Raw genomic sequence first — 14,507 nt, forward strand, 5'->3', positions numbered from 1 at the left:
GAACTGTTCGGAACTAATCTGAGATCCAACTAATTCTTCACCTTTGATTCTTCGTAGAAATTTTCAGAATTCAATTTGGTCCATCACAATTTTTCTAATGTTATATGATTTATCAATTATTTTGAGTTTTTCTTACGTACCACATTGTTGGATAGAAGTCCTAGAAAGCGAGGAAGGTAGGTTGCAAGAATTGTGCAAAGACCCAGCACTAAGTTAATTGCAGTATATGTTATAAAAGCAGTATCTGAACTGGTGAAGAACCTTGAAAGGAGGTACATCCAGGGCATTGTAGCAAATCTAAAAGATGGGCAGATAAACAAAACAAATGAGCAAGCAGGAAAACTAATGGAAATGTAGTTCACTCATAACCAGATATTAATTAAAATTATGATTAAAAGATCAGCTATAATTTGGAACCGTTCAGAATTCTTATTTTGTTTCACTTACTCTTTCTTTCCAAATTCCTAAGATTCAGTGTAGGCCCTAAAAATTCAAAGGATGATGCATTCCACATGGGTTTTGTCCACCCCAGAAACTCCATTGTTAATGCTATTGATAAGACTGGTAAACTCAATTGAGCAGTCCTACATTGGGATGATGTTTACCAGTCTCCTCTCCAAAAGAAACACATAGAGACACCCCAAAACTTAAAACAAGCATGTGTCTCCAAACCCCAGAGGTACAATGGAGCTCCACTTTAGTGCCATTTGTTCCTTTTGCCTGGATTTCAGTTTCAGAGAAAAGTCATTCTCATGCAATTGTACTTAATATAGTACTTCCCAAGGCCCAAATTAGGAATGATATTAAATGGCTCTTCTCCTGAGAATCTGTGTACAGGTGAGCAGAGGTCATTCAGATAGGGGGAGTAGTCAAGCAACTGAACAAGAAACCCAGTGTGTATATGATCCCAGACATGAGTTTACATTTTTTTTCCTGACACCAAATTCCCCGGGGAATTTAACTTTAGTGAATACACTTCTTTGACAGCACCTCTCATACTTGTGACTTTTACCACAAAGTACAACATGGGAACACTGCCATCTGCAGGTTCCACTCTGTAATATGTGTATGGGTTTTATTTATTTATTCATTATCAGGATCTGGGAGTCACTTGTAGGGCCAGCATATATTGACTCTCTCTAACTGCACTTAACAAGCTGAAGGTGAAGATGAACTATCTTCTTGAAACACTCCAGTCCTTCTGACGAAGTTACACCCAGAGTACCGTAGGGAAGAGAGTTCCAGGATTTAAATCCACTTAAGATGAAGGATCAGCAATATACTTTCAAGTCAGGATGATGGAGATGAACCTATGGCTGTGGTGTTCCAACATACCTGCTGTCCTTGTCCTATTTGTAGTAAAGGCCAAGGTTTAGGGAGATGGTGTCAGAGTAGGCTGGGAGAATAAGTGAAGTGCACTTTGTAGATGGCACACACTGCAGCCACTGTGCACTGGTGATGTGTATGCATTTTTAGTGTGGTTGACAAGGTGCCTATTAAGGGGCTGCTTAGTCCTGGATAATGTCAAACAAGTGGAAAGTATTCCATTATGCTCTTGATTTGTGCCTTGGAGATAGTGGAAAGGTCCTGGGAGGTTAGGAGTTGAGTAACACACCAGGATACCCAGTCTCTGACCTGCCCTTGTGGCCAATTTATGCAGCAATGATGATCTATTGACCAGAAGCTCAACTGGACTAGCTACATAAATTGATGGTGGGGTTCTTGGTAATGGTAATGCCATCAAATGTCAAACTCTCTCATCTGAGTCCAGCCATTGCCTGGCTGTTCTGTGGCGTGAATGTTACTTGCCTTTCATCAGCCTTTGCCTATATGTTGTTTTGCTCTTACTGCATAGATGCATGGGCTGCTGAGCAGTTGTGAATGAAACTGAATGTTCCACAATCGTCAGTGAACACCTCCACCTCTGCCCTTGTCGTTCTAACTTCATGTAGTACCGGGAATATAAAGAATCGCTATAATACATGGAAGACTGCTAAAACAGATACACATTGTTTATTTCACTCCCTCTAATCCACTCTACATACGAGTGCATACATCATTCACACATCTCACTAATTTACATACACCACACCTTCCAAGTTATAGTCTAACCTGACCTGGAAATATATAATAGTTCCTTTGTCATCGATAGGTCTAAACTCTAGGACTGTGTCCCCAGTTGTGAAAGTACCTTCACCAGATGGTCTGTAGTACTTCAGTAATGCTGCTCACAGTCACCCTCTCTGGAGCAAATAGGCATGGGTATTAAATACTGGCCTCCTTAACAACCCCACGCCCCATAAATGAATATAAAAGAACAGACCTGATGCTACTGACAAGTGGTTAACATGAGCAGTTGGTAAAAGCTCTATTGACCCCTTTCAGTAATATTATCATCATTGGAGGAGATTTAGATAATAGGAGATGGTCTCATCTACACCTCAAAAAATTCATCTTTCTGTGGTATTACAACTGTAACCGCAAACCAAATGTACGCTTTGCTGGATTAAGCAGACCCTTTTACTTCTTTGGCTGTAAAGTTATAACTACACTCCAGTCAATTCCATAACATATTAAGGTTACTGGGAAACCAGCACCATGCATGTTTGGAAAACAATGTGGTGTGCTTTTCTCTCCATGTTCCTGAAGTCAATGTCCAGGAATTACCTTTGAGCTGCAACGTATTTACACAAAGTCCTTGTTATTCATGAAGAATAGAAACAGAGACTTCCTGCAGATAACAAAAAAAATGTGGATACCACACTGACACCAAGGCTGCAATGCAGTCAACCTATCCATGGATATAACAACCTCTACGCAAGTTTCAGCTTGTCAAAACTCTCCCGATCCCCGGTATTCCTGACACAACAACTATTGATATTTAATTTCTTGCCAGTACAAGACATTAAATATAATCCATCTCTTGACAAACTGGATTCACCAGACACCACAGGAGAGGGCTCTGGAGCAACACACCCCTTTTACCAACGTTGGCAGGAATACATGACCAACCTCATTGGTATACAGATCTGCGGAGAGAAAGACAGCAGATAACAAGGACTTAGCATATATTTCTGGTGAAGTTGTTGGGGAGTGTGAGAAACAAAAGGTCCCAGGAGATTCTCAGCCAGTGGGGTAATGATTTATTGACCATAAACCCTGGTACTTCATTTCTTTATTGGATATCAAAAAGTAGAACCATGACATTACACAAGGCAACATGTTGTAATCAGCAGTGCTAATCTAAGATACTTTTTTCCTTCAAGGCAAGAAAAATTGAGGACAGCTCATGCCACCATCTTGACTGCAATCAGCTAACTCAGCATTGATCAAGGATTAAATCTAGAATATTTCTTGGTATTTGGGCTCATTTCCACACTGTTTATTTTTATAACTGTCCATGTTTATTTTTTCAACTTTATGGATACTACTTCTCTCAATTCTTACCCAAATAAAATCAGCAGTAGGGATGTGGCTCCTAGATTCTCTCTGTAAGTGAATGCTGAAAACTGGAAAGCTGCAAAGACGCAAATGCACAGAACCACTGGGATCAGATAGCAGATCTAGACAGAGGGATTAAAAAAACAATTTTTAACTGAGAAAAAAAGACAAATACAAACAGCATTCATCCATTCTTGAATAAAACTATCAGGTAGTTCCACTGATTACATCTTATTTTCTGGTCATTCATGCCCACTGAATCAGATTTTCTTCATCTTATTTAGTCCTGAACAAACTTTCCTTATGGCATTGATGCATCCTACAATACTGCCCTACTGAATAAATATAAAGCCTACATATCAAATGAAAATTATCACCAGTAAAGTAAAGTATTTCAATGTCAACACCCTGGCAGTCTCTGATCACCAACACTATCTCACTACAGCTTTGTTGTGAATACGTAGTTCTGAAAATGCAAATTTTGCATTTTAAAGACATGCCACTCATTGCTACATGAACTAACCTACGACCAAATGTGATTTTTTTTGCCAAAGATGAGCATTAAACATTTTAAAAAAGTGGACTCCTTCCAAAGGACCCCACATATAAATTAAATGATAACATTTGCTTGCAAATGGTGGATAGTCTCTAACACTTCAGACCTTGTATATTACAATACCTTCTCTATAGATAGAAGATTAAAACATTACTGTGAAATAACTGAAAACATCATATTCAAACCCTAGAACATATTATCAAACTCTGTTCCCAGAGTTACATAGTAGGCTGATAAAAAATATTGATTTTTTTTTACTGAAAACTCTAACCTGTTTTATACATGTGTTTTGTTTGCTACTGCTTTGTGAAAGGAGAGGAAGGCAAGTTATTTTTATTTTAAAGTATTTAGTATATCTTACACTTCGTCTCTTTTGGTGCCATTTGTCCCCACACCCTGTGGATTTCTTTGTTCTTCCTGTTCTTGGATACCCCTCTCTCACATACTTTTCCTCACCAAGTGCATAACAGACAGTTGGCTATTGATGTCTGACAATAATGCCTTGATATTTTCAAAAGCTTGTGTGAAATGCACTAAAGTGCCATGTATGTATATTTTTCAACCAGATGCTCACTTGAAGAGAGGGGTGAATGAACATGTTTAATATCACTATCTTGGCATTGTAGTGATTCACTGAGAACATTTTAAGTCAAAGCACTTGCTTCCTGCAGCAATCCTTGTGGATTTCATCCATGGCTCAGCATGCAGTCAAGTAGCTACCCATGTTCTGAAGTAGAACATCTTATCTCACGAATATATATTCATTACATACTCTTGGAATTAATTTCTTGCCAGGAATGCACAAAACATTATTACTACAGATTGGAGGAAGTCTGAGATAATCCCTAAGATTCCTACGTTGATTTGCTCTCAGAATTCCTAACTAAAGTAGGGTATTTGAATGTAAATGATGGAAGGAGTAGAAACTTTATATATCCATACCATATCACACAGGAAGTTTGTGATCCAGTACAGTCTGCAGCCCAGACCAGAGATATGTTGTAACCTTTTCTGCCCAGTAATTCTATCTTGGACAATGTATCCGCCAATACTTGCTGTCAAAATAGAAAACCCCAGAAGGATACAGAACGACACTCCACACTGTCGAAGATTCTCCAAGCTTTAGAAAGAAAAAGCAGTATGAAAATGATTCAGGAGTCAGATGCAATATTGCCATACATTAACTTTATGTATGTTAATTTACTGCAGGTTAACAAATAAACAATAAATGAAAAGGCTGATTTTTAGCTTCTAGTGAAAAAAAGATGCTCACAGGAAGTAAGTTGCAAGAGGTCATTATAGTGATCCCAGGAACACTGCTCTGCTCTTGCTGAAAGCAACATTCCCCGCCCAGGGTGTCTAAACAAAGAATCAACCTTATGAGGTGGTCTAGAAAAAATTATATTGCCTACAGTTCCATTTAACATGCCATTGTTCATTTTGTTCATTCAATGCCATGCAACTAGTTTCCCCTAGCAGAAATTTCAGCACTGTAGCACCCTCAAAGGTGCATTTTAATATTGCATGGACTTTTAACCCACCTTCAGATTACTTTGAGAGTTATAGAATCATAGAACATTTACTTGACGGGAGGACTTTTTCCTCATCTTGTACGTATTTATAGAAAATAAATAACAAACCTAATCCCACTTTCCAGCTCTGGGTCTATATTCCTTGCAGGTGATGGCTCTTCTAGTACATGTTGAGTGTTCTGCCTCTACCATTCTTTTAGGCAGTGAGCTGCAGACCCTCAACACCCTCTGGGTAAAATAATATTTTTTTTTTTATTTTCACATGTCTATACTTCTAATAATTATTTTAAATCTATGCCCCTGGTTCTTGATCCCTCCACTAATTAAAATACCTTTCCCATTTACTCAACATAGGGCCCTTATAATTTTATACACAACCTCTAAATTTCCCCTCAACCTCCTCTTCCAGGAAAATAAATCCCAGTTTATCCAATTTTTCCTAGAAGCTACTATTTTCCAGCCCAGCAACTTCTTCAAAAATCTCCAGCAAACCCTCTACAATGCAATTGCATCTTTCCTGTGAAAATAAAAAAAAGAACTGCGGATGTTGGAAACCTAAAATAAGAACAAAAAAAGCTCAGCAAGTCAGGCAGCATCTGAGGCAAGAGAACCAGGACTAATGTTTCAGGTCAAAGCCCCTTCATCAGAACTGGGAAAGAGGGAAAACAAGATAAAAATACCAAGGAGGTCGGGGCATTGTGGGGGGGGGGGGGGGATGGTGTTGTGGGTGGGGGAATGGAGAGGACAATTGGAATCTCTCTGATAGGGTGAGGCCAGAATTGCCATGGAGATAAATTGAAGAGGTCCTCCAGATGATGTGTTAATGGAGGCTATTAAAGTGAAGAAAAAAGAGACAAAACCTATGAGATGAGGACTGATAGAGAATGAGAACACAGTAAAAAGGGACATGATAAGGTGCAAAATGCAGGACTATGGAATGTACTCAACAGGTACTCCACAGCTGTGCTAATGGAGAGAGAAAAACTGAGCCAATAACATAGATAATGACACAACAGAAATGATACAGGCTGAGAAAGTGAGTCACATGAAGTTGTAGAATTCAATATTGAGTGCAGCAGGCTGGAAATCATCCAGACAAAAGAAAGTGCTGTTCCTCAAGCTTACATTGGGCATTGGTATAACAGGGCAGGAGACTTCAAAAGATTAGTCAGTTTTGAACTAGGATAGAGAATTAAAATGGCAGACAACACAGAACTGAGTTGCCCCTGTGGACTGAATGCAGGCGCTCAACCAACTAATAGCTGATAGTACCAATATGAAGAAAAGCATCAGTACAGATATTACATGGGAAATATGATATTCACAATGCAAATACTCTGTTCATAGTATTCATTAAGTATAAGACCATAGGACATTGGAGCAGAATTGGGCCATTCAGCCCATCAAGTCTGCTCCGCCACTTGATCACAGCTGAATTATTTTTTCCCTCTCAACTCCATTCTCCTGCCTTCTCCCCATAATCTTTGATGCCCTTACTAATCAAGAACCTATCCACCTTTGCTTTAAATATACCCAATGACTTGGCCTTCACAGCCATCTGTGGCAAGGAATTCCACAGATTCACCACCCTCTGGCAAAAGAAATTCCTCCTAGACTCTCCCAAGACTAGAAACATCCTCTCCACGTCCCTCTATCCAGGCCAATATTCAGTAGATTTCAATGAGATCCCCCATTATCCTTCTAAACTCCAGCGAGTACAGTCCCAGAACCATCAAACACTCCTCATACATTAACCCTTTCATTCCCAGGATAATTCTTGTAAACTTACTCTGGACCCTTTCAAATGCCAGCACATCCTTCCTTAGATATGGGGTCCAAAACTGCTCACAATACTCCAAATGTAGTCTGACGAACACCTTATAAAGCCTCAGCATTACATCCGTGCTTTTATATTCTAGTCCTCTCAAAACAAATGCTAATGTTGCATTTGCCTTCCTTACTACCAACTCAACCTGCAAGTTAACCTTTAGGGAATCCCACACTAGGACTTCCAAATCCCTTTCCAACTATGATTTCTGAGTTTGCTCCCCATTTAGAAAATTGTTTACGCCTTTATTCCTTCTACCAAAGTGGATGACCGTACACTTACTTGTGCTGTATTCCATCTGCCACTTCTTTGCCCATTCTCCCAACCTGCCCAAGTCCTTCTGCAGACTCCCTGCTTCCTCAACACTACCTGCCCCTCCACCTATCTTTGTATCATCCACAAACTTGGCCACAAAGCCCTCAATTCCATCATCCAGATCAGGTATTAGAATGCCCATGAACCAAGCTTTCTCAAAGAATCATTACAGCACTCGCTGACTTCATGCCAGGAAAGTCACTCTTGCTTCCAGCAGTGAATGGTCTTGATCCACTGACTCTGGGTTATGGACCCACCATACTTCCACTGCAGTTTCTACTTACAATTGTAGATAAATACTTTACAGTTTGCATTGAAAAGTATGTAAAACAACTTACATTTTGTCATCATTCAGAAGAAAGCCACGATAAGGATGGCTATACAATGCAATTCCTAATCAAAAAGAATATTTGTATATTATAATATGTTATCATCAAAGCCAGAATACTTTTAGCAGAATTAGTGTCTGGTTCTCAAAGAGCAAAGTGGTATCAAAACAAATTTAAAAATAGAACAATTCCTCACTTATTCAAGACTCTCGCTAAAATTTATCTCTTTGACCAAACTTTGACCCTTCCAAATGCCCAGCTTTGACTCTGTCTGTCTTTTCTGACATGACACATTCTTGTTTATATCAAAGGTGTTATATACATGCAAGCTGTAGTTTTGATCAGTAAAGCATACTGCAGCAGATATTTAACTATAGCAATAGTTCATAGTGCCATGAGTGTCTATACATTAATTTCTCCATTATTCATACTTTAAATATGCTTTTATTGACATACCATATTGTCTCCAGTTAGCTTCTGGTGGTAAGTTGGCCCAGAGGATGAGGTTATTGAGCTGATTCAGAAGTGCTGGTTCTGCATGAAATCCCCTTTGATTATACCATACCTGCAAATAGGCCATAAGGACAATATTTTCACAGATTTCATTCCATTATTCACAATGAGATACAAAATGTTAATATGAACAGTAAAATATTCTCAACTCCCGGGCAAGGAGCATAAGTACGTGACATGGCCTTAAATTTTCCTTACTTTTTGCTAGTATAGCATGTTCTAATTGGTGATTGGAAAATCTAAAGGTGGGCACAGGATTAAACCTTATGATCCACAACAACCCTGTGAAAAGGGTAATTCATATGCTGACATTTCCTGTTGTTCCTTACCATTAATGGTGGCTATGGGCCAACATTACAGTGCTGTCCTCTCTCTAGTTCTTTGGCATCAAAAGTAACTTTGGCTGCCTGCACTGCTAGTTCAGACAATATGAATTTCTCGTGCCCAGTTTACCAGTTTTCTTTCCATCTCTGTATCTGTAGTGACTGTATAAGCATCAATTCCTGATTGAAACTCTTTTCAGTCCTCCCTATTAAAGGTTATCCATCTCAATCTGCTGCCATTCTGCTCCCCTGCAAACCGTTACCTAGATTGCATTTATTCACAGGGAATAGTTCAGGGAGAGGCAGCCAGTGCAGAAGAGTCATGACTCAATTTCATGAGCTGACCAACTACAAATAAAGGCCCTCAACATCTTGTACTGGCAGAAGGATGTGGAAAGAGAGAGGGAAGTTAATTAACAGTGAACATTCTGACAGAAAGCCTTGGGTATCTATCCCAATGCTAAAATTCTTCATTTGAAAATAGGACTACTGAGAATTTTGTTGCGAAGTTCCTCAGCCAGGTTTGCTGGATCCTGCAAAAGAAGACATCACCTTCTCAACTCCTACCAAGAGAATCATTAAGCCACCGCTCTTCCTGCCCTTTAAGGTATAAATAAAACAAAAAACCAGGGAACTAGCTAAGAGGCATTTTCCCCAGCCTTCTGGCCAAAATGTAGCCTTCATCTAAAACGTAATAGCAGAATACTTGGTCATTATCTCAGTTGTGGGTAAACTGGCTACTGCATCTCCTGCAGTTTAACAATGACTACTTCAAAGGCTGAGTTTGTGGAAAGAGAAAAACTGACTCTCTCTTTTCTCTTTTTCCTTCTTTTCTTCCAACGGGCAGAGCTAGGGATGAAAGTAAATTACATGGAATCATTAGCCCTGGGCTAATGTTCCCAGCATGGAAAAAAAAGTGAGAATATTTTGGGAGAATTCAGCACTTGGCCTCCCATCATAATTTTCCACTGAAGAACGTGCCACGTCACATTGTTCCGTTTTTCCAAAATACATGGTGCTAAAAACTTATAGCAAAAGCATTGTGGATATATGGGTTGTTCCTACCTTTACTAAAGAGTTGATATCAACTTGAGTGAAATTGTTTCCTTTGAGCTCTTCAGGTAGTTCTTCCCCAATTGACCATCCTCCTAACCTGTTAATGATATAACGAACGGTTACTCACATTGACTAGCAATCAAAATTTCCACATTTAAGTTAGCATCAACACCTAGCACACTTCCAACAGAGGTGTTATTTTGGATGGGCTGACTATAATGGAAAATTCACTATTTTTGTTGTTTTGAGTGAAAGTACCATGGTTTCTCAGATAGAGTATGATCAGTTTATTACAACTTTGCTCAATTCAAATATTGATTCCAGCTTCAGATAAGATTATTTTCTGTTACACAATGTTCCTTTGTTTTTCTTTTCCACATCCAAATTTGAATGCTCACCTACCAATGAGTAATACAAGGCAGATCAATTAAGGTCTATGTTTCACAGAGAGGAATCCAGTCCATTTCCCTCCCTTCATCATCTCATTGCCCCCAAAATTCATGATGCCTCCATCTCTCTGACAGCAACCCAGGGAGGGATAGTAATGCAGACACAAGCCTCAGCCATCTATTTTAAATGTGTTTTAATATGAGTTGCCAGCACTGTTTGGTCAGTACAGTTTTGAGAAATGGCAGCAAAACAAACATTTTACATTATTTGACACTCCGTAGATATCTAGTTGTCTTCAAGCATATGGATGTTATATTCCAAGTGAACACATCCTAATTTCAGGAAATGTGCTACCACCATGCGAAGTATTCAATAGCATTCAGCAATTAGTTTTTTTTTTAAGAGGAAGTCCATAATTTCTAAGTGAGGTCTTTTACATTGCTCATTAGCTAATTGGATCTGATGTATTTTACCTTTTCATTCCAAAGGTGTTTTCTGTTGTAATTAAATAGTCTTCCAAATTGTAGCCCGTGAGATTGTATAAGAAGTTTCCTTCATTATTTCTGAAATAGGGAACTGTGATATTTGTTGCAGGACATTGCTGGAAGACAAATAAAATTTGAGTTGTATTTCTTATACTGAGATGCCTTCATGATGGATGAAGGCAGATAGCACAATATACCATAAGGTTAAAAAAATAGACAGCAGGATAAACCATGAAGTCACAATGAGCTGAAACTACTTACCCTACACAGACTGAGGAAGAATAAAGACAGAGAAAACATTGCAAATTCTATGTTTGGAAGGGACTAGAAACCTACCCATTCTATTGCAGATGCTGCAAGATGTCTGAATTTCAACACATGCAAAATTCTATAAAAGTGGTAGAAGGATGGAACAGAGGATCTATTCCATGCTTTTTGCTCTATTATTTTCCTGTTAAGGGAAAGGCCATGGGACCATCTTGCAACTTCACACCCACCTCCCCCTTAATGAATGGGTCATAGCTCATGGAGATCAAAGGGGCTTCTGGGAATTCCAGTCACTTCATCCCTGTATGGCTTCAATGAAACAACCCAAATGAAAGCTAACATGGGCACTGTTGTGGCTCATCCCATTATCATAAACAGTGGGCTCCTTTTCTAACAAGGCAACCACACCCAATTTAAAAGAGATACTTAGAAACATAATTGAGTAGGGATTTACTTTAAATAATCCTGGAGGTTTTAATGAAAAAGTAAACAAATAAAAGAGGGCAGAAAATAGCTGATGACATGTTCTTGCTAAAACTAAGTTTTGCGAGACTGTTTCTAGTGATGCTCCTTGCTGCAGATACCTTGTGCTGCTTAAGGATGATGGACTTATATGTGGCCTTTCTTATGCAGACACTAGCTGTCTCAAACTGGGACATGGAGTAATAATGTCACTAATGAAACTGGAAAAAAGCAAGGATATTTCCTCTTTGTTAAACTGTTTCAAACTATAAGATAGTTAGAATTTAAATTCACATTTATTAGAAAAAGTTACATCTTTGCAACAATTACATCTCGGCTGGTTCCATTAACTCACAATAAAACATTGTTATTATTAAAACAGCCCTTTCTTAAGCTACCAAGTTAAATATGCATTGAACCAAAAAATGGATATGTGTTGATTTATATTGTGTTTATTTTATAGAACAGTTGAATTTACAAATGAGTGCCCCAGGCATAGATCTTAATTCTCTGCAAGGATACATTATAAACTCAAATGCATTTCTTCCGAAATGATTTCAAAAGAATCTGACCCCATCCCCAACATGTGCCAGATCTATTGAGGTCTTTGGATTCATTTGCAGCCAGCTTAGGCTATAAGAGCAAAATCCATTTAATAGCATATCATTCCATCTACATCTGGATCCTCCTCACAATTTCTGTGACCATATTTCTGTATGTCTATCTTTTGTCTATGTCTTTATATGACTTCATTGGTCGTAAAGTACTTTGGGGCATCCTGGGGTCACAACTGGGTGCTACTTTAACACATTTTGTTTTTTATAAACAGAATGTTCTTTGATGCTATTAATTCTATACAGTTTATATATCAGCCTGTCATTAATCCCTTTCAATTCTTGTTCTTTCATTTATTTAATTTTCTGAGCTTGTTTTGGTTCTTTTCTTTCCATTGATTTTTTTTAAATGTACTCTCATTTCTAAAAAGGACATAATTTCAAGTTGGAACTACTAATAACATTTCTGCAGCCTAACAATGCAAGTAGTGTGGGATCACTGGGGCAACTAAACACAAGATGTTCCTCTACTAACTGGCATGATTATAGCTTGTTTTGTTAATGAATATTCATTTTGTACATCAGGAAATAATGAAAATTAACTAGTTTACTACCTGATAACCATTATCACAATTACACTTATCCACAGAATTCTCTGGTTTTGAAGGTCCTTTCCACAAGCATACAGGATTATCCCTATGAAAGATAGAAACCATGTCACAGCAATTAAATCAGGAAAAAATTAATCAAAATTACAAAGTAAAAGTGAGCTTTGCAGTTTTCTTGCATATTTCTTTGCAATATCAAACAGGTTAGACTTATCAGTTCTGTTGAAGGAATCATTGACTTGAAATGTTCACTGTCCTTGCTCCACAGATGTTGTCTAACCTGCTCAGTATTTTCAGCACTTTGTTTCTATTTCAAATTTCCCCATTTCTCGAGTTTTTCCACTTTCAATTACTGTAAAAGTAATGGATTTGATCAAAAGCTGCCATCCCATTTCTAGCTCAGAAGCCTGACTGGAGATTGAAATGGATGGATGGTTCCCCCTTCCATTTCTCCTCTGTGCAATGCAAACATTTTCTCTGTACCTTCTCCATCATAACTCTACATAACTTGAACACTCCTATTGCATCCTTCCTAGCTTAAGGAAGAAAATTTCCAGCTTCTCTAGTCTCTGCAAAGTTCCTCATAGAACCATAGAACACTACAGCACAGAAAAACAGGCCATTTGGCCCTTCTAGTCTGTGCCGAAACGGTATTCCGCTAGCCCCATTTACCTGCACCCAGTCCATAACCCTCCAGACCTCTCCCATCCACGTATCTATCCAATTTATTCTTAAAACTCAAGAGTGAGCCCGCATTCACAACATCAAATGGCCGCCCATTTCACACTCCCACCACTCTGAGTGAACAAGTTCCCCCTAAACTTTTCCCCTTTCACCCTAAAGCCATATCCTCTTGTACTTATCTCTCCTAATCTAGGTGGAAAGATCCTACTCGCATTAACTCTGTCTATACCCCTCATAATTTTGTAAACCTCTATCAAGTCTCCCCTCATTCTTCTGCGCTCCAAGGAATAAAGTCCTAACCTATTCAGTCTTTCCCTGTAACTCAACTCCTGAAGACCCGCAACATTCAAGTAAATCTCCTCTGCACTCTTTCAATCTTACTGATATCCTTCCTATAGTTAGGTGACCAGAACTGCATACAATACTCCAAATTTGGCCTCACCAATATTTTATACAACCTCATCTCTGGTATCTTTCTAGTAAATCTCTCCTGCACATTGAATGAGGCCTTAACATCATTTCTTTAAACATAAGTCTAGAATTCATTACACTCTTGTCCTGGCTTTCAAACAGTGTTAGTAATCTCCTTAATGCTATTTTAAAAAAGCTTAAAAAACTGCAAAGCTCATTAGATTCAGTTTCAAAACAGTGCCAGTGGGCTCCCTTGTATCACCCTGCTTTAAGAATAATGGGCTTTGGCAATCAAATTTCCTGCATTTGTTCACCCTTCCTCTTATATCCAACCTCAGAATATAGCTCTTAAAGGGTCACATCACAATAGAAATAGCACTCCTTCAGTACTGAGGAATGTTAGCAAAGAATGAGTGCATGCTATAAAGATGAGAGTTACCAGAGTACCAAATAACAGAGCTACCCCAGGGGGCAGAGAAACCTGAACAGGCTTGTAATGAACAGTCCACACAAGAGGCAGCTTCCTTGTTCACAGACAATAATGACAGGAAATAGTCAAGGAAGTGTCTATAAGGGCACATATGCCATCTATGAATGCCTGCACTTTTGGGAGGCAAGCAATGCAACTAAATGTATTTTTTTCCAGATGGGAATATCAAAGATGTGCTAATCAAAAATGAAAGGCGTTCCAATTTTTTGGTAGAGCTTGTGTTGACTTTTTCAATGTAGCAGTGAGCAACAAAGCATCATATG

At 38.6% G+C, this 14,507-nt stretch overlaps 1 protein-coding gene across 1 annotated transcript in view; it reads right to left on the minus strand.

Moving 5' to 3' along the window:
• The window catches only part of LOC127570200 (ATP-binding cassette sub-family A member 13-like), a 201,406-nt gene that overhangs the window by 19,100 nt on the left and 167,799 nt on the right, over nucleotides 1–14,507 (minus strand). Inside the window, exons 47-54 of the mRNA XM_052015468.1 lie at nucleotides 12,666–12,747; nucleotides 10,757–10,884; nucleotides 9,903–9,990; nucleotides 8,458–8,566; nucleotides 8,011–8,065; nucleotides 4,940–5,117; nucleotides 3,448–3,563; nucleotides 141–297 (exon numbers count right to left, since the gene is read on the minus strand). Of these exons, the coding sequence (XP_051871428.1) occupies nucleotides 141–297; nucleotides 3,448–3,563; nucleotides 4,940–5,117; nucleotides 8,011–8,065; nucleotides 8,458–8,566; nucleotides 9,903–9,990; nucleotides 10,757–10,884; nucleotides 12,666–12,747 (913 nt within the window). The remainder of the gene's footprint in view (nucleotides 1–140; nucleotides 298–3,447; nucleotides 3,564–4,939; nucleotides 5,118–8,010; nucleotides 8,066–8,457; nucleotides 8,567–9,902; nucleotides 9,991–10,756; nucleotides 10,885–12,665; nucleotides 12,748–14,507) is intronic.

The sequence above is a fragment of the Pristis pectinata genome, chromosome 5 (assembly GCF_009764475.1).
Source record: "Pristis pectinata isolate sPriPec2 chromosome 5, sPriPec2.1.pri, whole genome shotgun sequence".
NCBI classification, from domain to species: Eukaryota; Metazoa; Chordata; class Chondrichthyes; order Rhinopristiformes; family Pristidae; genus Pristis; species Pristis pectinata.